The sequence below is a fragment of the Heteronotia binoei genome, chromosome 20 (genome assembly GCF_032191835.1).
Source record: "Heteronotia binoei isolate CCM8104 ecotype False Entrance Well chromosome 20, APGP_CSIRO_Hbin_v1, whole genome shotgun sequence".
Taxonomy (NCBI): domain Eukaryota; kingdom Metazoa; phylum Chordata; class Lepidosauria; order Squamata; family Gekkonidae; genus Heteronotia; species Heteronotia binoei.
This window is the reverse complement of record NC_083242.1, coordinates 16,007,933-16,032,832: the sequence shown is the minus strand read 5'-3', so window position 1 is coordinate 16,032,832 and position 24,900 is coordinate 16,007,933. Positions and strand designations below refer to the sequence as shown.

The following is a 24,900-nucleotide window of genomic DNA, read 5'->3' as shown; positions in this document are numbered from 1 at the left end:
AAAAATAGCACTGCTCTGTGATTGGCCAGACAACAGTGCTTATTTGGATATTCAAGTAAGCAAAAGATCAAAAGAACAACAATGTTGCTGATGGCTGGGGGATCAGCTACACAACAGCCCTGCAAAGCATGCATTTGCAATGCATTTTGCAAATGCATGCTTTGGATTGGCTGCTGGGGCTCCTCTTCCCCCTCCCCCCCTCCCTGATCCCAGGGAGGCTATGGGAGAGGTGGGAAAAGGTTACCAAAGGCGGGAAAGGAGGCAAGCAGCTCCCGAGGCTGCAGAAGCCCCTTTCCTGCCTTTTCCATGGATTTCCGTATACTTCCGAATATCTACACGGAAGTACATGGGGAGCCACACTAGGCTCCCGCATAATGGGCCCCAATTGGATTTGGCTGTATGCGATTCCATATACAGCCGAATCAGGGGTGATTCGGCGGCTGATTCGGTTTGGCCAAACTGAATGCACACCCCTACTTGCCACTTTAATTCCAGCAGCTCACGAGGTAGAATTTTTTTGCTCACAAGACTCCACAGCTTAGAGGGAATAGAGGAGGAGCTTCATGGTGTCAAAGTTGCATCCGGATTGCCCCTTGGCCTGCTAGGAGTCGAATCTCTGGTGTTCAAGAGGTCATATGGTGCAACTGCAGTAGGGGCTACAAGTGGTTCTAGCTGAGCACCCCCCCCGCCCCCTGCCACAGAACTGCTGGCCTCAGGCATGAACCGACTTAAAGAACCACCAAACAGCCAGAATAAGCAGCCACATGGCGGTAGTGAAAGATTAAGTTTATTTCTTGACTGTAAAAAACCCCCAAAGTTTATCCAGCAAAAAGTCACACGCGCTGCTGCAATCAATGACATCAAACTGGAGAATCCACATTATATGACATGGTAAACGGAGCAATAACAACAGGTTTCCAGCAGGGGGAAAGGAACGCAAGCCACACATCGGAAATGGGGATGGGGATCAGCACATTCGCCACATACTGATACAGTCAAGTACAATTTTCACCTTGAAGAAAGTTAACACACAGAACAATTGATACGGACGTTAAAAGCCAGAAGCCTGGATCTCTCTTCTGGGAGCTGCCAGGTCAACGCACCAGAGTACCTTTCCTCGGCCAAAGGTGAGAGGGGCTGCCCTTGCTCACACCATCACCATGGTGACTATCAGGGCTTTTCTTTGGTAGCAGGACCTCATTTGCATATTAGGCCACACACCCCTGATGTAGCCAATCCTCCTGGAGCTTACAGTAGGCCCTGGACTAAAAGCCCCGTAAGCTCTTGGAGGATTGGCTACATCAGGGGGGCCTAATATGCAAAGGAATTCCTGCTACAAAAAAAAGCCCTGCTGACTATTACGGTTAAAAAAAATCAAATTCCAAGGGGTAACGTGGAACACACTGAAGGGGCTGCAAGCAGAATCTATTTCCCTTGGAAAAGAAAAAGAACCAGCAGGAGCTGTATATTTATTCCTCCGCGCTCGTGTTGGGGTTAATGGTATACCCACTTTTTCTTTTGAAACTGAAAACATTCCTGCTCTCTACGTGCGATTCTGCACTAGGCCTTCAATCCTGGTTTAGCCCTCTCCTCAAACTGACATTCTACTTTAAAATCAAAGAATCACAGAGCCGCAGAGTTGATTTCTCTGATTCTGTGAGTCTAGCGTAGAATGTCAGTTTGGGGACAGGGCTAAACCGGGATTCAAGGCCTAGTGTAAAATTGGTCGTACTTTTTAAAAAACCCGGTCCCTCCCTCTTTGCCTATGAGGACGACGAGAACAGCAGAGGTTCTTCAAGTGTCTTCTCAACAGAAGATCAACCAGGGAGCGTACAGTGCCGTCAGTTAACAGGGCAAGTCTCTCTTGGGGCATGACCAAAAGTTTTCAAAGATAGATCTCATTCCCTGGAGATCTCCAGGATTGTTTCTACCTTCCTCAGTGCTACTGATGTTGCTACCCGGCATTAATCAAAGAGGGGGGGATTATCTGAACTGTATGGTTTGCTTTGCAGGACAGCTCCGTCCCAACTGTTAGATCCTTAACCTCTCAGAAATAAATTTAATGGAAGCAATTGGTATGTAATTTAAGGGATTCTCGTGATCCAAGGAAGGCTATTCTTTCAATGCATGATTGCCAGGGGCAGTTGCACAGTTTGGGCAAAAACAAAGCAGCGTCGTAAACCCATCTCCGAGCAGGGAGACTGTATGCCAGCCATGGTTTTCTTAATCCTCCTTCCCATAACACGGGATGGATATGCGTTTTGAGTCTTTTGCAATGCAACGCCAGCTGAAAAACGGGCATCGTGATCCGGATGGACACAGTAACCCCGGTGCCAGGCCCAAGGATTGCTGGAACTTCTACTTCATAAATATAACCCATCGCATCTGGATATTCCAGAATTGCTTCTATCACATAAAGGAAGCAGCAGCATCGTTCTGCTCACGACGATGTGAAATTTGGGGAGTGTGTGTGTGGGGGGGACTTTCAGTATCACCCAGAAAGGCAGCACTACCACAAATAAAGCTCTACCAGCTGTCACAAACAACTGGTCTTCGTGGGTAGGCTTGTCATACAATCCATAGCACCTCTCTCACCAAGGCATTTGGAGGCAGCATTGGAATAGAGACCCGGACTGCGACACTAAATGGCTTCTTGCTCTATTTTAAGTGTTCCTGGAGCTGTCAGCTCTCATCCCCGTCTTCCATCTTCAAACGACGTTTGTACCCTATCCAGAATAAGTGACACAGTTAATTACCGGCCCGTTTGTCACGGAGGAGACAAAGTCTCCAAGCTCTCCAATACACCACAGAGATGCTGGGTATGTATTTTAAAATTTCCCTCTTTCGTTTGCTCAGCTAGGCAGCTGGGAAGCGGGATGCATCTAAAAGAAACAGATTTTTGCTCATCGATGGCCGCCTGCATCGGGGAAAAAAAAAACCCACCATAAAGGAACACGCAAGGGCTGCTGGAGACCTAAGGCAACCTGTCAGTGAAAGAGCACCCCCTAGAGTCCGTGGAAGAAGTCAGCCCCATCTGCAGGCAAAACAGAGGCCGATGTGTTTTAAACAACTTTGCAGCCAACTGCAGTGGCTTGAACTTTGAAGGCTGCTTGAAAACCCCAAGCCAACGCTTCTCCTGCAAACTCTGCTTGCCTGCCTGCCTCCTTCTCCTCTTCTTCCAAAGGCAATGTAGTGGCTCCACTGCTGGGGGAGGGCAGGGCGTTCTTCGTTTCAAACACCTAGAGCTGCCGCAACGTACCACCTAAAACCACAGCGAAATGGAATGCCAGGCCACGTTAGCAATCTTTCTGCTTCACATCGGAAGCCACCGCAGCAGGGCTGTAGAGGGATGGGAAGCAAGCGTGCCTGAGTCACCCCTCAACCATATTCCAGCCACCACAGAATGTTAAGACATAAGTTTGCAGAGCACATTCACACGTGACACACAAAACCACCTAAGACATTTCTTTTCGGGGAACAGAATCGAGAAGGCAATGGCTTGGATCCCAGACAGCGTGTGCAGAGCTTTTCCATGTACGCTGAGCAGGGCGCATGTGTTTTCCCAGCCCTCCTGTTTCAGCCCCAGAAAAGCTACGCCTGAGAGTTGCGGGATCCCTGCTGGATTGGCATGTTATGTAATGGGGTGGGGGAAAAACAATCACCACTTCAGGTCTCGCTCATCTCCCTCAAGATTTCAATCCTGGTAGGAACCTTCTGCAAAGCGCGAGGCTTCTACCCCTCGATGCCCACAAAGACTTGCCGGCATCGGAAGCCCACTTAGCCTCTTAGAAGCTAAGCACAGCTCCGACGTGACTCTGCACCAACCTGGGGATACAAGAGCACACAGCCTCACCAGTGTAAATATCACGATACATTTATCAAGATTCAGACACACGCCAAAAAGTTAACGTGCTGCACAGGCCCCACTGAGTCCATTGGGAATTGCGTCCGAACAAACTGACAGCAAGAACAACTAAGCCCTCTGCGTTTTGAGGACGCTCCTCGAAAGGACCTCCAGATCTCTGAATTACAAGGAGCCTGCTAGTTCAGGGTGTTTTGAGTATTAGCTTGGCTCCTGCCAACCGGAATGGTGCTCACGATCACGAGATTCTCCAAGAGCTGGGCATTTTTAGTGAAGGCAGCTGCCTCAGCTGCTCATGGTGTCAATGAAGCCCCAGACCTCCAGGATGGCGATCTGGAAGCTTTCGGAGCACAGCGGCTGATTGTTGAAAGTGTTGCAGTGGCTGGTTCTTCCATGGTTCAGATCGGCATCTATGTAGAGGGCTTGTCCATCACCACCACCTGCGGAGAGGAGACCAGAGATGACTGTTAGAAGCAGGGCTTTTTATGGAGCAGGAACTCCTTTACGTATTAGGTCCCTCTTATGTAGTCAAACCTCTAAGAGCTTACAGAGCTGTTATTACAGGGCCTACATTAAGCTCTTGGAGGATTGGCTACATCAGAGGGGTGTGGTCTAATATGCAAAGGAGCTCCAGCTACAAAAAAAGCCCTGCTTAGAAGAAATAAACTCTGATAAACCAAGGGCCTTGCTTCATGTGAAGTTGCATTACTTTGACCATCTGAGGGACATTAATTTTGTTCCTGAATAAGTGTGTGAGGCCTAAGTTATTGGACTCCATCGCTTTTGACTACTACACCAAACTGGTCAGTGGTTAAGAGCGGCAGAAACTAATTTGGAGAACCAGGTTTGATTCCCCACTCCTCCTACGCATGCAGCCAGTGGGGTGACCTCGGGCCAGTTGCAGTTCTCTCAGAGCTGTTCTTGAAAGAGCAGTTCTCTCAGAGCTGTCTCAGCCCCACTTACCTAACAGAGTGTCTGTTGTGTGGAGAGGAAGGGAAGGCGACTGTAAGCTGCTCTGAGACTCCAGGGTATAAATCCAATATCTTCTTATAAACTCACGCCAACCGCAATTCTCATTCCTATGCAAATAGCCCCCTTTTTTACAGTCAGATCTTTGTTTTCATCACCGACCCCATGCTGCATCTTTTGAAGACTATCTTATTCTTTGGCCTTGCACTAGTTATTTCTTTTATTACCTGTAATGTATATGCAGCAGTACAAACTGGACGCAAGACGGTGCACCGAGCAACTACTCGGACTTACCAACGATGATGCATTCCCTGTCGCCAGCCATGAACATGGACGCAGCTTTGGAAGGCAGGTTGAAGTGACGGGCGGAAAGGAAGGGGGAGAGGCGGCCAGAAGGGTCGGAGGGAGCGCTAGTGGAGGAGGAGGTGTCAGCCGCCTGAGGAGGTCCAGCTCCTTGCTCAAGCCCAGGCATGGCGAGTTCCGGGTGCTTGATCACCACCCACTCGTAGCGCTCCACTTCGGGCACCAGCTAGGGAGAGGAAGGAGATAGGGGGTTAGAGCTGACTGTTTACCTAACTTGTAGTTCCGATCAACGGCGAGCTTGCGACGCCCCACCAATGGGAAAACACAATTTGTTCTGAGAAAATCGGTCCATAGAGCTGGCCCACGTTACAGCCCTGAAGCCAAACAAGAAGCCGGCTCAACATTAGGAAGAACTTCCTGACTGTGAGAGCGATTCCTCAGTGGAACAGGCTTCCTCTGGAGGTGGTGGGCTCTCCTACCTTGGAGGTTTTTCAACAGTGGCTAGATGGTCATCTGACAGCAATGAGGATCCTGTGAATTTAGGGGGAGGTGTTTGTGGATTTCCTGCATTGTGCAGGGGGTTAGATCAGATGACCCTGGAGGTCCCTTCCGATTCTATTATGCTAAGCCCTTGGTGATCCTTTGGCCTGATAAGATGGCCCAGCTTGGGATCAAGGCATTAGGACAGCATCAGGACCAGTTTTGGAAGTGTAGCCAAAAAAAAAAGAAAGACTGATCCCCGATCGGATGGGAGGGAATGGGACCAGCGCTGCTTACCCGGAACACAAAGCATTCCCCCGTCCCGAAGAAACTCAGTTTTCCTCCTCCTCGCTTGCGTTCGTTCCAGTCTGTCGATAAGTAAGCACCGCAGACCTGAGGTGGGGAATGGTGAAACAGCCGATTTTTAGAGAGAGGTTCAAGCATTCCAAGGCATATCACCAAGATCTAATTTTTCATAGCGCATTTTTGGGAGGCATGCCAAAGATGTTGCAGGTATAAAAGCACTCAAGGGTGAATTTCTAGTAGGAGCTCCTTTGCGTATTAGGCCACACACCCCTCATGTAGCCAATCCTCCACGAGCTTACAAAAAAGAGTCTTGTAAGCTCTTGGAGGATTGGCTACATCAGGGGTGTGTGGCCTAATATTCAAAGCAGCTCCTGCTAGAAATCCACCTCTGAATGCACTCGCCTAAAAGCTGTGGGTGGCTGTGGCTCCCCTCGTTGGGAGTATAAACCTGGAAGCAAATCCTGATTTGCCTTCACGTGATGTATGAAATGGCCCTTCAAGGCCAGTAACAAATGTATGCCTGTAGTTGGTATGCCCTGACCTTTGTTTTGGCTGCCCAGGCACTGTTTAGACCGGAGCTGCTGATGGAAAGCAATGCCGCAGCTCCCTTCCCAAGCATCAATGCAGGGGAATGGGAACCGGGTTCTTATACTGCAACCCTGTGTTGCTGCGAATGCTGCTGTGGTGTATCTGTGAATACTGCGGCCAGAGTGACAGGTCCCACCTTATGGGCCCTCTCCTACCCAATCACTACTTTGCTGGAAGGCGGGGTAACGATCATGGGGTAGAGATCCATGGCATTAGCCCCACCCGCACAACTGAAGCATTCATAGGCCTATTAAAAATGCACGGAGGTTACGCTGCCAGAAAGCAGTAAAAGACCTAAGAACATAAGAGAAGCCATGTTGGATCAGGCCAATGGCCCATCCAGTCCAACGCTCTGTGTCACACAGTGGCCAAAAAACCCAGGTGTCATCAGGAGGTCCACCAGTGGGGCCAGGACACTAGAAGACCTCCCACTGTGCCCCCCAAGCACCAAGAATACAGAACATCACTGCCCCAGACAGAGAGTCCCAGCGATAAGCTGTGGCTAATAGCCACCGATGGACCCCTGCTCCATATGCTTATCCAATCCCCTCTTGAAGTTGTCTATGCTTGTAGCTGCCGCCACCTCCTGTGGCAGTGAATTCCACATGTTAATCACCCTTTGGGTGAAGAAGGACTTCCTTTTATCCGTTCTAACCTGACTGCTCAGCAATTTCATTGAATGGCCACGAGTTCTCGTGTTGTGAGAAAGGGAGAAAAGTACTTCTTTCTCTGCCTTCTCTATACCCTGCATAATCTTGCAAACCTCTATCACGTCACCCCTCAGTCAACGTTTCTCCAAGCTAAAGAGCCCCAGTTGCCTCTCAAACACTGCAGTGTGAAGAGCAAAATCAAAATGGCCAATGTTATTTAGAGAACCTGAAGAACTGCCCTTCGAGATACAAATTGTTTTGTGGACACGGCAGGAAGCAAAGGCAAGTTTCTTAAAACACGAGAGGGTACCTGTGCAAAATGCGTGACTGTAGCACAGATTTCTTCTGCGTAAGGCGGATCCAAAAACCAAAGCAATAACCGTAATCCAGGGGTGGGGAATCTTTTTTCTGCCAAGGGCCACTTGGATATTTATAACATCATTCGTGGGCCATACAAAATTATCAACTTAAAAAATCTTGTTCTGCCGAGGGAGAACAATTCAGGCCGGCAAAATTAATGCAAATAATTGTTTTTCTATCTGAAGTCACGTGGGGAGAGCCTAATTCAGCACACGCACCCCGGTCTGCTGCCCTAGGCAAATGCCTAGATCCAGGCATACTAGACTACATCCCCTAATATTAGCATATTAGGCCACACCATCTGGGATAATCATGTGCAAATTGAACTGGTGGTAGTTGGCTCCCACCCCCCCTCCCTCCCAGCAGACCTTTAAAGGCACCCACATACCCCAGCAGCACAAGGCGCACAAGAGAGAGAGAGTGGGGGAGGAAGCTCGACCCAGCAATCCCTGAGGACCAGACCAAGCGATCACGAGAGCCATAAACAGCCCTTGGGAGTGACATTCCCCACCCTTGCCATAATCGTCGTTGTGAAATTACATATTGCTGTTGAATCAGGGCCAGCACTTATCTGACTGACTCACCTCTTGGGCCGTTGTCTTAATCAGGAGGAGAGTCGGCTCATGTCCCTCGCAGTGCGAAAAGAACCTGAGACGGGAGAACAGACCTTAGTGAGAATACTCCGGTGCTTATCTTAGCTGCTGTAACGTTCTCTTTGGAGGGCTTCAACGCTCCACAACATGCTCTTCAAAGTCACAGCTTATGTTCTGCTTCTTGGTAGACCAAGGGTTGAGGAGGCCCACACAGAAGTACAACCTTTGTCTGGTCTGGTGGTGGAGCATGGACACGCATGAAGCTAACAGAACCAAACTGCTGGTCCCTCACAGGCTCATAGCCAGAAAATTTTCGTGGGGGGCCCCAGGGGACAAAATTTTAGGTGGAAGGGCCCTGGGGCCCAAAATGACATCATACACTTTAAAAATAAATTTAAAAGGAAGAGTGGCGGTGGCAGCAAGGGCGGCGAGAGCAACGGGGAGAGCCTTAGCCCGCTACATTACACAGCACATCGGTTCTCAGTCGATCCCTGAAAGAAGTCCCACGCAACCGTCACAAGCCAACTGTGACTAGTGCCAACCTTACGGTAGGAACGGATTACGAATACCTTCCGATTAAAGGAAACGTTTAAAATAAAATGTTCAGGACTGAGAGACTGCACACAGGTGTCTTCCTGCCAAGTCTCACCAGCACTACACACCACCTAGCACTCCTGCTGCAAGACAACACTGCAAGGTAAACACAGTATCCCTGCACAAGCACATAATGTCGGGATTGTGGTTTGATGGTTTTGTTTACCCGCATTTTACGGCCATCCCTTGCTTTTCTACACTACGGAAGGAAGCATGCTCCCTCAATTCCAACCCCCCCTCCCCCCCAAAATTATGCATTTTCTTCCCTTCTTGTATCAAGTTTACCCTTCTCTTCTCCAATGAGTTACAGAAGAAGGAGAGTTGGATTTATACCCTGCCTTTCACTTGGGAGTCTGAAAGTGGCTTCCAATTGCCTTCTCTTCAACTCCCCCCAAGAGACACCCTGGGAGGGGGAGGAGGAGGAGGAAGAGATTGGATTTATACCCTGCCTTTCACTCCGAGTCTCAGAGCAGCTTACAATCTCCTTCCCTCAACACAACAGACACTCCACGAGGCAGGTGGGGCTGAGAGAGAGCTCTGAGAGAACTGAGATGACAGCTCTGAGAGAATACAAGTCACGCTGCAAGCAGTGTTTCCTCTGAGCTGAGCATGAGCTAGCTCACAGATTTTTAGCCTCTGGCTCACACATTTTTGTCTTAGTTCAGGAAGGATGACCCCAGAGTACACTAATTTATGCAGGAGCTCACCACTTTCATGCCAGCAGCTCACAAAGTAGAATTTTTGCTCATAAGACTCTGCAGCTTAGAGGAAACACTGCCTGCAAGGTAGGTGGGGCTGAGAGAGAGCTCTGAGAGAACTGGGACTGAGAGGACAGCTCTGAGAGAACTGTGGCTGGCCCGAGGTCATCCAGTTGGCTGCATGTGGAGGATGAGCGGGGAATCCAACACAGTTCTCCAGATTAGAGCCCACTGCTGTAAACCGCTACACCAAACTGGCACAGAAGCTGGCTTGTGCAGCAGGGTTCTATGGACAATGCCAGATGAGAGAACAGATGGGTTCAGAGTAAAACCAGCCCAAATGCTCTGCTCATGCTGATGCAGCCCAAACTGGCTGTCTTAGAGCCAAACCATGTGACGGGAGTTATGACATGGGGGGCCTGACCTGATTTGCTGTCACATGTAACACCTTGTATGAAGTTTTGGAATTCTTTGGGAAAATTTCTTTTTTGCCTAATAGAATGAATTATAGGCTATTTCTCAATTTTTAATACCTAGCATATTATTTACTATTTTTGTAAATTGTTTGTTTTTTGTTGTTCAGTCGCACAGTCGAGTCCGACTCCTTGCGACCCTATGGACCAAGTCACGCGAGGCCCTCCTGTCTTCCACCATCCTCCAAAGTTCGCTCAAATTCGTGTTAGTTCCATCAGTAATGCTGTGTCCAGCCATCTCATCTTTTACTGTCCCGTGGTGCAGTGTTAAAGCTGCAGTACTGCAGTCCTAAGCTCTGCTCACGACGTAAGTTTGATTCCCGGTGGAAGCTGGGTTTTCAGATAGCCGGCTTGAGGTTGACTCAGCCTTCCATCCTTTCGAGGTCAGTGAAATGAGTACCCAGCTTGCTGGGGAGAAAGTGTAGATGACTGGGGAAGGCAATGGCAAACCACCCCGTAAAAAGTCTGCCATGAAAGCAACATCACCCCAGAGTCGAAAGTGACTGGTGCTTGCACAGGGATCTCCCTTTACCTTTTAGCTCATACTAACTCAGCTTAGAGGGAACACTTCTTTTGCCTTCTGTCTTTCCCAGCATCGGGGTCTTCTCCAGTGAGTGCTCCCTTCTCATTTGGTGGCCAAAATATCTGAGCTTCAGCTTCAGCATCTGACCTTCCAGGGAACAGTTAATTGTTTGTTATATGCCTCTAATGATCTAAATTGGATCCTTGTATGTTAGATTTATATTATTATTATTTATTTTCCCTAGGTTCCCATTGTATTAGATTAGATTTAATTAAATAAAATTTATTTTATGTAGGATTACTCATCTTTAAAAAAATGTTCCATTGGACTCCAAAATGCGGGGGGCGGGGGGGGGGACTGTGGCCATTGTGTGTGAGACAAGAATAGCTGGAAGCCCCTCCTTCAGAGATGTTATTACATGTGAACAATGAGTTGGATCGAGCACCTATGTCCTGACTACGGTTCAGTGTAGTAGTTAAGTGTGGGGGGGGAACTCTAATTTGGGAGAATTGGGTTTGGTTTTCCACTCCTCCTCCGCATAAAACCAGCTGGGTGACCTTGGGTCAGTCACAAGTTCTCTCCGAGCTGTTCCGCTCAAGAGCAGTTCTCTCAGAGCTCTCTCAGCCCCACCTACCTCAGAGGGTGTCTGTTGTGGGGAAGGAAAAGGAGATTGTAAATTGCTTTGTCAAGTGAAAGGTAGGCTATAAATCCAATCTCTTCTTTCCTCTCTCTTCTTCTTCATGTGAACCATAATGCCTAGTTTTGCTCTTAGATAACTATATGCTGCAAAGAAGAAAGCACTTGTGCCACCAGGGGGCCTGAGAAAGGGCCTTCTAGCCACCTGCAATCATCTTAGAAAGGTAAAAGGTGCAAGCACCAGTCATTTCTGACTCTGGGGTGACATCACATCACAATGTTTTCATGGCAGACTTTTTTACGGGGTGGTTTGCCATTGCCTTCCCCAGTCATCTACACTTTCCCCCCAGTAAGCTGGGTCCTCATTTTACCGACCTCGGAAGGATAAAAGGCTGAGTCAACCTCGAGCCAGCTACCTGAACCCAGCTTCTGCCAGGATCCAACTCAGGTCGTGAGCAGAGTTTAGACTGCAGTACTGCAGCTTTACCACGCTGCGCCACGGGGCTCAGCCAATCATCTTACAGTCTTCTATATCACAGATTCCTGTTGAAGGTTTATTGAAGGCTATTCACCTGCTCGAAGAGCCCCGTGGTGCATTGTTAAAGCTGCAGTACTGCAGTCAGAGCCCTCTGCTCATGACCTGAGTTCGATCCCAGCAGAAGCTGGTTCAGGTAGCCAGCTCCAGGTTGACTCAGCCTTCCATCCTTCCGAGGTCAATAAAACGAATCCCCAGCTTGCGGGGGGGGGGGGACTCTAGATGACTGGGGAAGGCAATGGCAAACCACCCCATAAAAAAGTCCGCCGTGAAAACGTTGTGAAAGCAACGTCACCCCAGAGTCGAAGACGACTTTTTATTCACCTGCTCAAGCTGCAGCCGTGTTCCGAGGTGGTATACACTAACAGCGGCTGGCAAAGTGCAAAGCGTTCGGGAATCCACGACCAGATGTCTCTCATCTTCTTGACGTCCACAATTTCAGACTTGAAGTTTTCTGCATGAACCGCCAGGTGGACATTCTGCCTGCAGGGCAATAGGAAGCAGAAGTTGAGAAAGGCTGCAAGATCAATGGGCTGAAGCAGCTAACTGTTCAATTCAGGCCTCACCTTCCAGGTTCCAAGGAGGCAGAAGTAAGGAGAGAGAGTTTCTTTTAAAACTATGCACTGCATATGACTAACACAGTGTTATGTGGGGAACTACTAACACCTCCCCCCCTCCAAAACCCAGAGGCTGCTAGCCCACAAAGACTTCCTACCCTAGACTTTTTTAAAAGCAGAAAAACAGCAGCAAACACTATGAAGGTATAACCATTGTGAAGATGTCTCGCCTTTTACAGTACTCCATAAACAGAAAATAGGAGGAGGAAGCTATAATGCATTGATGTCTGCATATGGGGTAAGGTGGCTTTCCAATCCTCAATAACCCTAACAAGATCTTTTTTAAGGATTAAAGTATAATTTGTTATATATATTATTATTACAAATGGAATTCCATTTCCGTATCTGAACTTTCATGAGACCAGATGGAAGTCCGCATTATTTTAAGCATGCGGACAGTCAAAATACAATCCGCAAAAGGTTTAAAAACCTCACTGTGCTTTAAGTTGTTTCCTTACTATTTTTGCAGACTTGCAAGTGGGCAGATTTATGAGGCACTCACCCAATGGTCGGTAAAAACATGTGCTCAGTTTAAAACAGGAATGGCCAAACTGTGACTTGGGAGCCACTTGTGGCTCTTTCACATATGTTGTGTGGCTCTCAAAGTCCCCATTGGCTGGCTTGGAGAAGGCATCTCTCTCTTTAAATCACTTCTCCAAACCAAGCCAGCTGGTGGCATTTAAAGTTAAAGTTGCTTTCTTTCCACCCCTCCCTCCCTCCTCCATCTATTTGCCTTCCTTCCTCTCTTGTGGCTCTCGAACAGTGGGTGTTTATTCTTTGTGGCTCTTAGGTTAAGCAAGTCTGGCCATCCATGGTTTAAAACTTGGTTTTGCAGGGGATCCATCCAAAAACAGCTTCATTACAGTGATTTCTGGGGCATACAACGAGCAGCGGACAGAGGGCTTAATGAAAAGATACGTTACGGCCAGAACTTTTGGTACGCAGCACCCAAACACTTCTCAACTGCTGCCATAAAAACATAAGAGAGGCCATGATGGATCAGGCCAATGGCCCATCTAGTTCAACACTGTGTCACACAGTGGCCAAAAACCCCCAAGTGCCATCAAGAAGTCCACCAGAGGGGCCAGGACACTAGAGGCCCTCACACTGTTGCCCTCACAAGCACCCAGAATACAGAGCATCACTGCCCCAGACAGAGAGTTCCAACGATAAGCTGCGGCTAATGGCCACTGATGGACCTCTGCTCCATATGCTTATCCAATCCCCTCTTGAAGCTGGCTATGCTTGTAGCCACTGCCACCTCCTTAATTCCACGCGTTAATCACCCTTTGGGTGAAGAAGTATTGCCTTTTATCAGTTCTAACCCGACTGCTCAGCAATTTCATTGAATGTCCAACGAGTTCTTGTATTGTAAGCAAGAGAGAAAAGTACTTCTTTCTCTACTTTCTCCATCCCATGCATAATCTTGTAAACCTCTATCACGTCACCCCGCAGTCAACGTTTCTCCAAGCTAAAGAGCCCCAAGCGTTTTAACCTTTCTTCATAGGGAAAGTGTTCCAACCCTTTAATCATTCTAGTTGCCTTTTTCTGCACTTTTTCCAATGCTATAATATCTTTTTTGAGGTGCAGTGACCAGAATTGTACACATCGCTCGATTGCAAAACATAATTGCAAACTGCTGTAAGAACCCACCTACCTGCAGGGCCATCTTCATACCTGTGGAAGCAAAGAGCCTACAGATGTCTCAGGTGGGCCCAAGATACTGGAAACCGATTAAGCAGCCAAATGACTTGGGCCCAGAAGCATAAGCAAGACAATACAGCAGCCATTTCTTTTCAACAGCCAAGCCCAACTCTAGTGCCAGTCGGAGGGACAGCATGATATATATTATCTGCGAGAGCCATGCCATGGAGCAAGCTGCGTCTTGAAGCCACTGTTCTGCATGCCAGGGGAAAAGGTTGATACGCAGGAAAGGAAAGGTCCCCTGTGCAAGCACCAGTCGTTTCCGACTCTGGGGTGATGTTGCTTTCATAATGTTTTCACAGCAGACTTTTTACGGGGTGGTTTGCCATTGCCCTCCCCAGCCCTCTACTTTCCCCCCCAGCAAGCTGGGTCCTCATTTTACTGACTTCGGAAGGATGGAAGGCTGAGTCAACTTGGAGCCGGCTACCTAAAAACCCAGCTTCCGCCGGGGATCGAAATCAGGTCGTGAGCAGAGCTTAGGACTGCAGTACTGCAGCTTTAACACTTTGTGCCACAATATTGCAGACCCACGTACAAACACATCATCCTGCTTCCATTTTAATACCTAACACACCTAGTACACTGGTTTTTATTAACAAGTTATCTTTAAGGCCGGGGCTTTATTTTGTAGCAAAAGTCCAGCAGAAACTCATTTACATATTAGGCCACACCCCCTCACACCAAGCCAGCCAGAACTGTGTTCCTGTGCATTCCCACTTAAAAAAAAAGCTCTGTTTAAGGCCATGCATAGTAAAGAGATTTGAGCAGCTCACGCTTTTGAGTTTCATGTGAGCTGGGCAATTTCCTCTCAGCCTCAAAACCCCAGAACGGGGGTGGGTGGGGGCTCTGACTCCGCCCCCTCTACACGGCAGAACCGACAGGCCAGCTTTATGGAGGTGTGGTTCTTTGTCATACCACAGGCCCAGGTGGGCAGCTGTGTTGGTCTGAAGCAGAACAGATTTCAAGTTCAGGGCCACCGACAAAAAGTTTATTCAAGGTACGATCTTTTGAGTGCATGCACACTTTTCTGTGTTCCCTAAGAAGTGTGCGTGCACCTCGAATGCACTTTTGTTGGTCTTAAAGGGGCCATTGGACTCAAAATCTATTAGGCCATGATTAAACACGCTATGCTCAGAACACTGATTGTGTACCAAGACTCCACATTTAATGCCAATGACACAGTAATTAAAAAAACCCCCACAAGCAAGGGAGATAAGAGCTCCTTCCCTGGTGACATCATTGGCCAGAGACACCTTGAACAAGCTCAGTACAGAGGAAGTTATGGAGAGACTGAAATACGGCTTACAATCTTAACCCAATTTGGCGCAGTTTAAAAAAAATGATATGGCCCTGAAGAATTCCATCACTACATGCTGGTGTAGGACTACGCGCAACATTAAAATGTAAGGTTCCATAGGTATTCTAGTTCCAGCTTGCCTCAAAGAAGGTGGAAACGGGAATGGGGGAGGGGGAAGATGAGAATGAGCCAGCACGGTTCAGATAGGTGACATTTCTATTGTTAAGACTGAGGAGCAACAGAGATTTAACTACCTCAGTACCTATCTCAATCCCCCCCCAACAAGGTTAGACTGGCACACATACTCCCCCCCTCCCCCCTTCTATACTCACAACCAGGGGTGGAATTCTAGCAGGAGTTCCTTTGCATATTAGGCCACGCCCCCAATGTAGCCAATCCTCCAAGAGCTTACAAAAAGAGCCTTGGAAGCTCCTGGAGGATTGGCTATATCATGCAAAGGAGCTCCTGCTAGAATTCCACCCCTGCTCACAACCAATGTTTCCTCTAAGCTGCAAAAATTCTACTTTGTGAGAACTACTGGCATTTAAGTTGTGAGCTGCTGCATAAATTAGTGTGCTCTGGGGTCATCCTTCCTGAGCTAACACAAAAATCTGTGAGCTGAAGGCTAAGAATCTGTGAGCCAGCTAATGCTAACTCAGCTTAGAGGGAACATTGCTCACAACTATCCTCTCATGGACATTAGGCATGTGGCAATTTATGTAAAAGGGAAAAACAGCAAGGGGTCCAAGGACACCCGGGGAGACTTATCGCTGATGGGTGAATCTGACACCAGCCCTCCCGCCCCAGCCCTACACTCTAAATAAACCACTATAATATACTGCCCCTCATAAGTGGCAGGAGTGCGTGTCTGGGACAAGATCAATTCTTGGGCTATTATTTAATACAAAATGGCTTAGAATGTAACCAGTACTGAAGACCTGAGCTTCCTTTTCGGCGGGGTGTGTGTGTGTGTGTGGAGAAAGAAGGAAGCAAACCCTCCCCCAGGGGTTACATCTGTAATGAATGTACTCCGGCTCTGCTCAAACCCAGCAAACTGCACTGTTTCTTTCTCTTATGCCTGTCTGCAGGCAGATGGAATTGCAGCAACTATGCGGCAAGCACAGAGGGTACTACTGTTTCCTGTTTCCACATCATTTGCCTAAGGAAACAATGGTTTTGTTTGTTTGTTTTTTGCAAGGTAAAGGGCTGCTATTTCAGCTTGTGTCACTCAAGGCAGGAACTCTGCAATAATGAACCTGCGGCTTTATCTTCAAAAAGGGGAGGGATCTGCTACTGGATGAACTCCTCCATAGTCTAATTTGATTGCAGAGCTGGGGCTGTATCGGGGATAGACGGTTTGTAAGTTGCTGCCAACACAAACAGGTTGCAACAACCAGTTTTTTTGTTTTTATAGATTATCTGCTCCAACAGTCATCTCTGGCTAGGTAGCTGCCAAGCATAACTGTTATTTCCACCACAGCGTCCCTCTGATGTTATGTGATGCTGCTTACTCAGTGATAAGGATGAAAGAGAAAGTTTGATGCTGTACAAAGGGCAAAGTCTTAAAGAAGGGTCCAAATAGCAATGGTTTCGGGCACCATGATTTAAAGAGGATACAGACAAGCTGGGACATGTCCAGAGAAAGGCAACGAAGATTGTGAGGGGTCTGGAGACCAAGTCCTATGAGGAAAGGCTGAAGGAGCTGGGCATGTTTAGCCTGGAGAGGAGACAACTGAGTGGAGATTTGATCACCATCTTCAAGTACATGAAGGGCTGTCATCTAGACTAGAGAACAGTGCAGAGTTGTTTTCTGTTGCCCCAGAAGTTTAGACCAGAACCAATGAATTTGACATTAAATTAAAAGAGTTTTCAGCTAAACATTAGGAAGAACTTCCTGACAGTTAGAACCGTTCCTCAGTGGAACAGGCTTCCTTGCAAGGTGGTGGGCTCTCCTTTTTTAAGCAGAGGCGAGATGGCCATCTTACAGCAATGCTAATTCTGGGAGCTCAGGCAAATCATGAGAAGGAGGGCAAGGGGAGGTACTAGTGATTTCCCTGCATCGTGCAGGGGGCTGGACTGGGTGGCCCTGGAAGTCCCTCCCGACTCCATGATTAGGAAGAGAGGCAACAAGTATTTGATGAGGCCCAACTGGGCTGAAAGCAGACAGACAGGTGTGTTGATTATCCTGCAGGTATTCTGGAGCCAAGGCTCACTCAAGGTGGGCAGGGGGAGAATGAAGACCTTGGGAGCCATCAGAGGAGATCTGGCTTGCGTGCCTGCGACACGGATATAAATGGAAGCGACTCTGGACTGGTATGCGAGAGGGAAATTAATTGCTAGACCCAAGAGGCTCTGGGGCGGGGTGGCCAAACTTGCTTAGCGTAAGAGCCACACAGAATAAACATCAGATGTTTGAGAGCCACAAGACATGAACATCAGATGTCTGAGAGAAGAAAGAAAAAGGGGGGGAAGAGAGAGGGGGAAGAGAGAGGGGGAAAGACACAGAGGGGAGGGATGGAGAGGTGAAAGAAAGCAACTTTAATTTTAAATGCATTCTCCAAGCCACTGTCTGGTTCGGCTTGGAGAAGTGATTTCAAGAGAGAAATGCCTTCTGCAAGCCAGCTGATGGGGTGCTGGGGGCTCCTGAGCCACAGTTTGGCCACCCTTGCTCTGGGAAGTGGGGGTGAGGGGGAAACACTGCAAGCGTAAATGCGTACAAAAATATGTCAGTAAAAAAATGGACAAAAGACAGGGGACAGAATGCGCAAGGGATCCGCAGCACGCAAAGGAATACGAAGTGTTAAGAGCCACTGTAAAAAAGGAGCAGAGCAGTGCAAGCAGTGAAGAGGTGGAACAAACGATAAGAGACAAACAACCAGAACTAGACAGACTATTGAGGGGATAGGAGAGAGAGAACCAGGGCTTTTTTTGTAGCAGGAGCTCCTTTGGATATTAAGCCACACACCCCTGATGTAGCCAATCCTCCTGGAGCTTACAGTAGGCCCTGTACTAAGAGTCCTGTAAGCTCTTGGAGGATATGTTAAATCATGGGGGTGTGGCCTAATATGCAAAGGAGTTCCTGTTACAAAAAAGCCCTGGAGAGAATGAACCTCACACACCATCGCAAGCTCTTTACGGGAAACAGAGCCTTAGGGAGGTGAATTGACCTTGAACCCTAGACTCCAAAACGTCCCCAGAAAGGGTTGCTTGTGGCACAGCTAAGCAGGCAAAGGCACAGAATAAAGTTAGAGTCCAGGGGCACCTTGAAGATCTTTACAGCAAAGACCAACAGCAAAAGCACGGTTACAGAGAACATCTGGTAAGTGCTTCTCTTCCCCTGACTGGGTCTGAACTGTCACATGTCTTCTGATAAAAGGCAAGAGGGGCCAAAGTATACCTGCTGAGGGCAGCAGACTGAAAACAGTAGCCAGCTAGCTATTAAACCTCTTCTTACCTGCCCACACAGAACAGCTTCAAGTACGCTATTATGTTGCTCAATATTTGCGCCCTTTAAATTTTCATTCGCCAGCATTCCCTGCGGTACATGTTGTGTTAGAGAAGTTCATGAGCTTTATGGCACTGCAGAGAAGGCAGGTTAGATTAGGCCTTTTGCGCCATGCTTTTGACAGCGGGACTGGGCAAAGGTTTGCGGAAACATTCTTGATTTCCCCACCGCCACCATCAGGAACTGGAGCAGTCACCAGCACTAGCCGCAGACAGCCACGAGGAATCCAAGCCAAGCAGAGAGAGAGAGAATTCCAGTACGGAGAGAATTCAAACTTTCAAACCTACCTTTTGCTGCAAGGAAGGAAGGTTGAAGCGGATACAGAAGGGACAGAAGAGGCAGCACGAAACAAGACAAAAAAAAGAAGTCAGGAAAAGATCAGCAATTTCTTATATTCTCAGGGCACATGGAAGACCCCTATACAGAGAGATATGAATCAGATATACAAATGAGAGCAAACAGATAATAGTTCTGCATTCTCCAGATCGCAGTGCCTTCCTTGCCAGTCCACAAAACTGCCTGTTCTGTTTCTTTTCCAACTCCTGTTCTTCCACAGAACGGGGTCTTGAGTTATTTACTATTTTACCCACCCATATCGTACTCAGGTTGGCCCAAATACTGGAACTGCCAGCCCAGACAAATGAAGCACTGGCATTAATTCCCTCAGTCCTCACAAAAATCCTGCTAGGTAGGAAAGCCTGAGAAACAGTAACTAACCCAAGGTGATGCTAGTAAGCTTTGTGATCGAGGCAGAATCCGAAACCCAGGACTTGGGCAGGAAGGTACTGTAGAACATTCTGTTGAGTGGTATCAAGAACTAAAATGTCCTAACAATGAATGGTTCTCTTTTAGGTCCCCACAACCACTATACGGGGATAACAACTGAGGGCATTAAAGGTGTCCCTCTGGCATCTCTTAAGGCACCCCAAAAATATCAATCCAGTTCAAACCATTTCCCACATATTTATTCCTTAAAAAGGTAAAGGTAGTCCCCTGTGCAAGCAATGTTTCACAACGTTTTCATGGCAGACTTTTTACAGGGTGGTTTGCCATTGCTTTCCCCAGTCATCTACACTTTCCCCCCAGTAAGCTGGGTACTCATTTTACCAACCTCAGAAGGATGGAAGGCTGAGTCATCCTGAAGCCGGGTACCTGAACCCAGCTTCCGCTGGGATCAAACTCAGGTTGTGTGCAGAGGGCTCCGACTGCAGTACTGCAGCTTTACCACTCTGTGCCACGGGGCTCTTACCCCTTATTTATTCCTTACTAAAGCTCCAGTGAGAAATCTTGCTTCTACATAAATGCCAAGTTAACTGATACATAAATTGTGCTGAAGTTTGTGCAGGAAGTTTAAAGAAAGGATTTTATATACTGTGCTATTTTCAAACTAGCCCTATTTAAATGTGTTTTTTTTTAAAAAAACAAGCTTTTATGCATGTTGCTATACTCACAAACCTTTTTTTAGCAGCCTGCATTTTTAAAAGAGTGTATCTCAGCAGGTGAGAAGCATCCATTGTTAATTTGGATGGTGCTGGGTTTAACCAGAATAAATCAACTTCTCATCAAGATCTGCCAACTGACACATTTTCCAATTTGGACTTGTTATGAAAGCATTACTTCTTTTGCAATAAAAGAGAAGTGGGAGTGATATTCACAACATGCAACAGAAAGGCTGAATTAGTGTTAATGTTACTACATGGATGGGAGACAGGAAATCCAAACAACCGTTGCAATGTCCCTTGCAAAAAGAGCTCGGTTCTCAGAGACTCCGACATTCCAACGAATGCCATAAAGAACAATTGAAAGGTAAAGGTAGTCCCCCTGTGCAAGCATCAGTTGTTTCCGACTATGGGGTGATGCTGCTTTCACAACGTTTTCACAGCAGACTTTTTATGGGGTGGTTTGCCATTGCCTTCCCCAGTCATCTACACTTTGCCCCCAGCAAGCTGGGTCCTCATTTTACCGAACTCGGAAGGATGGAAGGCTGAGTCAATCTGAGTCGGCTACCTGAACCAGCTCCCACTAGGATCGAACTCAGGTCGTGAGCAGAGGGCTCTGACTGCAATACTGCAGCTTTACCACTCTGTGCCACGGGGCTCTTTTAAAGAACACTTTAGCTGTTTTTAATTTTTAAAGAAAAGGCAGGTGCTGAAGGAAGCACAGTTCTGAATAAAGGAACCGTGTGCACTTCACCCACTCACCCATTCTCATCCATTTTTTCCTGGGGACATCTCTCCACCCAGCAGCTCCCCCTTCATTGGCAGGGTTTGGAGTAGTGGTTAAGTGTGTGGACTCTTCTCTGGGAGAACTGGGTTTGATTCCCCATTTCTCCACTTGCAGCTGCTGGAATGGCCTTGGGTCAGCCATAGCTCTGACAGAGGTTGTCTTTGAGAGGGAAGCTTCTGTGAGAGCTCTCTCAGCCCCACCCACCTCACAGGGTGACTGTTGTGGGGGAAGGAGATAAAGGAGATTGTAAGATGCTCTGAGACTCTAATTCAGAAAGAAGGCTGGGGTCTAAATCTACAGTCTTCTTCTTCCTCATATATGGAAGAAATCAGATCTCGAGCAGAACATCAATTGGCAAGGAACTACTCAATTACCTGCCTCTTTTCAGAGGAGCAACCTTCCAATGGCTCACTTAAAGGGATAGCATTGGGGGGGAACAGTGTGCACCGATCCTTATTTATGTGCATCCTGCAGGTGTAACAGGTAGCCCACTCCTAATTAGCAGCAGCTAGCAAGGCACAGCTCTGCTCTGGATAGGCCAGGCTGGCCCCGTCTCACCAGATCTTGGAAGCTACCCTAAGGTTGGCCCTGGTTAATATTTGGAGGGGAAACCACCAAGAAAGTGCAGGGTCATGACACAGAGGCGGGCCACGGCAAACTACCTCTGAACATCTCATCTTGAAAACCCTACGGGGTCACCCTAAGTTGGCTGCAACTGGAAGCAACAAAAAAAGCAAGGAACAAGAAAAGAAAAGCTGCTTGCAAACCCTAAAAATATGACTGATCTGACATTTACCAGGCCTAAATGCCGCCAGCGTATTGCTGGCAGCTCAATATCCTTCCATTAGTCCGCCTCCAGGCCACTTGAACTAAAAGCTTCATGGTCTGGTGCGAGGACCAAACTTTTTACAAGAAGGAAGTGTGTGTGGACAGAGCTCTCTTCCAGAATAGAAGAGAGCAGCTTCAGTCCCACTGGTAGTCAGGCTAAATACGGTGCCTCTGATATGAACACCAGGTCTGTGCCTTTGCCTGGTCGACAGAAGACCACCTGTTGGTGGACCTCAGCCTCTGGCTTTAAGCTCAAACTACTTGGCTAGAAAAAAATGACAAAAAAGGTATTCCTTTCCATGCCCTGGCAAACATTACTAGCAAGGATCCTGGCAGATCGCACTTCCTAAAATGTAGGAAAGTGCAGTGCTTTTTTTTGTAGCAGGAACTCCTTTGCATATTAGGCCACACACCCCTGATGTAGCCAATCCTCCAGAGCTCTTAATGCAGGGCCTACTGTCAGCTCCAGGAGGATTGGCTACATCAGGAGTGTGTGGCCTAATATGCAAAGGAGTTCCTGCTACAAAAAAAGCCCTGGGAAAATGTGCTTCTTTTTATATCTGAATTATGCACTTTCAGCAATGATTAAGAGGTTAATAACGCCCTGAAACTTTCCCACCAGTCAAAAAGAGAAGGGTGCAGGCAGATGCACACACAAGCCCCACGCCAGCTGAAACCACTGCTGGGGGGGTCTACTTACACAAAAGCTGCAAGTTCCCATACCACTTCTCAGCCACTGGTCTCGTTCTATTTCTATTACAAGAAAGTGGAATACATTGAACATAGACACAGCTCTCCAAAGCGTCAAAGTCTTCACACCCTCCCAAGAATCTTTAACACATTCAGGAAACACAACATGTCAACCTCATCTCCCACCCCGCTGGAACATTTTCACAACACGTACTTTCGGTTAAAGATCCCACATACATCTCGCAATGGATGTTTTTGGTATCTTTAGTCACCCTAGATTTACTAGTTCTTTTTCTCTTATTCAGGTGGGTAGCCACGGGGGTCTGAAGCAGCAGAACAAGGTTTGAGTACAGTGGCAACTTTTAGACCAACAAAGTTTTTTTCAAAGTATAAGCTTTCATGTGCCTGCACACTTTCTCAGATACAATGAAATGGAAATTACCAGTCCATACATATAGATAAGAGAGTGAGCAGGTAACTCTTAACACAGCCAGTTACCCCCTTCAAATAAGATGCTCTAAGGTTGCCTCCATGCTTGAGAGGAGATGGATGGAGCATAATGACAGTGTCTGTCAATTACTCCCGGCATTCCACAATTAAGGATACATGAGAGCCAAGTGGTGTAGTGGTTAAGCACATGGACTCTTATCTGGGAGAACTGGGTTTGAATCTCCACTCCTCCACTTGCAGCTGCTGGAATGGCCTTGGGTCAGCCATAGCTCTCACAGTTGTCCTTGAAAGGGCAGCTTCTGGGAGAGCTCTCTCAGGCCCACCTCCCTCACAGGGTATCTGTTGTAGGGAAGGACAATAAAGGAGATTGTGGGCCACTCTGAGATTCAGAGTGAAGGGCAGTGTATAAATCCAATATTATCATCATCATCTGCCCATCAGTCTTCAATTTTGACATATTTATTTCCTTCACTATGTCCCCCCCCCCCAAATGTAACCTAAACAAAGCTTGTTATTTCCTACTGGGCCCTTGAATCTGTTAAAATATCTTCATTATGCTGTATGCTAGTTTACTGCTCATCCTCTACCTATATGTATGTACAGTTACTTCCTTTTCTGCAGAAGTAGCCTGTGTGCACATGAAAACTTATAACTTGAACAAAGCTTTGTTGTTCTTAAAAGTGCCACTTTTCCTCTTGTGTTAGTCTTTTCAGAGAGTAAGCCTTGAAGGCAGGGAGGGACGGTCGCTCAGTGGTAGAGCATCTGCTTGGTAATCAGGAGGCCCCAGGTTCAATCCCCGGCATCTCCAACTATAAAAGGGTCCAGGCAAGTAGGCATAAAAAACCTCAGCTTGAGACCCTGGAGAGCCGCTGCCAGTCTGAGTAGACAATATTGACTTTGATGGACCCAGGGTCTGATTCAGTAGAAGCCAGCTTCATATGTTCATATGTATATTTTATACAATGCACCATGAATTTAGGGGCTTAATATTGTAACACATTTCACAACCAAGTGGGTACGGTATGCACTCCTCGTAATGTGAATTTTTTTACAAAACTCAACAGTGTTCTCACCCTTTTGGAGCAAGTATTTCTAGACAGCAAAGTTGCTTTTCAGTTTGTCAGAGAAGCTCAGGAACGGCAGCAACTCAACATTCCAGCAAAAAGAACTTTCTACCTTGAAATCCAAGGAACTCCCACCTGAAAATGTGCCTAGGTTAATACCTGTCAGCTTGTAAATAGTCATTTGCTTAATCACCCAAGTAAGACTATCCTCCCAACCAGGGCTTTTTTTTTTTTTTACTAGGAACTCCTTTGCATATTAGACCATACCCCCTGATGTAGCCAATCCTCCAAGAGCTCACAGGGCTCTTTGTACAGGGCCTGCTAAGCTCCAGGAAGACTGGCTACATCAGGGGTGTGTGGCCTAATATGCAAAGGAGTTCCTGCTACAAGAAAAGCCCTGCTCCCAACGTATCTGATGAGGGGAGCTCGGATACTCAAAAGCGTATACCCTGAAAATCTTGTTGCTTGCTAAGGTCCTACTGGGACTTGAATCTAGCTCTTCTACTACATACCAGCAAGGCTACCCTCTGAAACTACCCTCCAGTTTGGTGTGGTGGTTAAGGGCACGGACTCTTATCTGGGAGAACTGGGTTTGATTTCCCCACTTCTCCGCCTGCAGCTGCTGGAATGGCCTTGGGTCAGCCATATCTCTCACAGAGCTGTCCTTAAAAGGCAGCTTCTGGGAGAGTTCTCTCAGCCCCACCTACCTCACAAGGTGTTTGTTGTGGGGGAGGAAGATAAAGGAGATTGTGAGCCACTCAGAGTGGAGGGTGGGATATAAATCCAGTATCATCTTCTTGTCCCTCCAACTAAGAATGTAAGAAAAAAACCCCCATACATTTCTCCCTGCATCTCTCTGTCCCCCCCCCCCCGCCCAATTCCTCTCAGACCATTATGTCACAGACCAGTGAAGATGTGCAAACAGGTGAACTGGTCTAAGTTTTGGGGT

At 47.5% G+C, this 24,900-nt stretch overlaps 1 protein-coding gene across 3 annotated transcripts in view; it reads right to left on the bottom strand.

Annotated features, from left to right (window-relative positions):
- Positions 1 to 769: 769 nt before the first annotated feature.
- TBC1D24 (TBC1 domain family member 24) overlaps positions 770 to 24,900 on the bottom strand; it is a 38,784-nt gene continuing 14,653 nt past the window's right edge. For all 3 annotated transcript variants that reach the window (XM_060260678.1, XM_060260679.1, XM_060260680.1), the window contains 5 exons: positions 11,895 to 12,053; positions 8,103 to 8,166; positions 5,912 to 6,007; positions 5,126 to 5,360; positions 770 to 4,302 (listed from right to left, as the gene is read on the bottom strand). In XM_060260678.1, the coding sequence (XP_060116661.1) occupies positions 4,148 to 4,302; positions 5,126 to 5,360; positions 5,912 to 6,007; positions 8,103 to 8,166; positions 11,895 to 12,053 (709 nt within the window). In that variant the 3' untranslated portion in view covers positions 770 to 4,147. The remainder of the gene's footprint in view (positions 4,303 to 5,125; positions 5,361 to 5,911; positions 6,008 to 8,102; positions 8,167 to 11,894; positions 12,054 to 24,900) is intronic.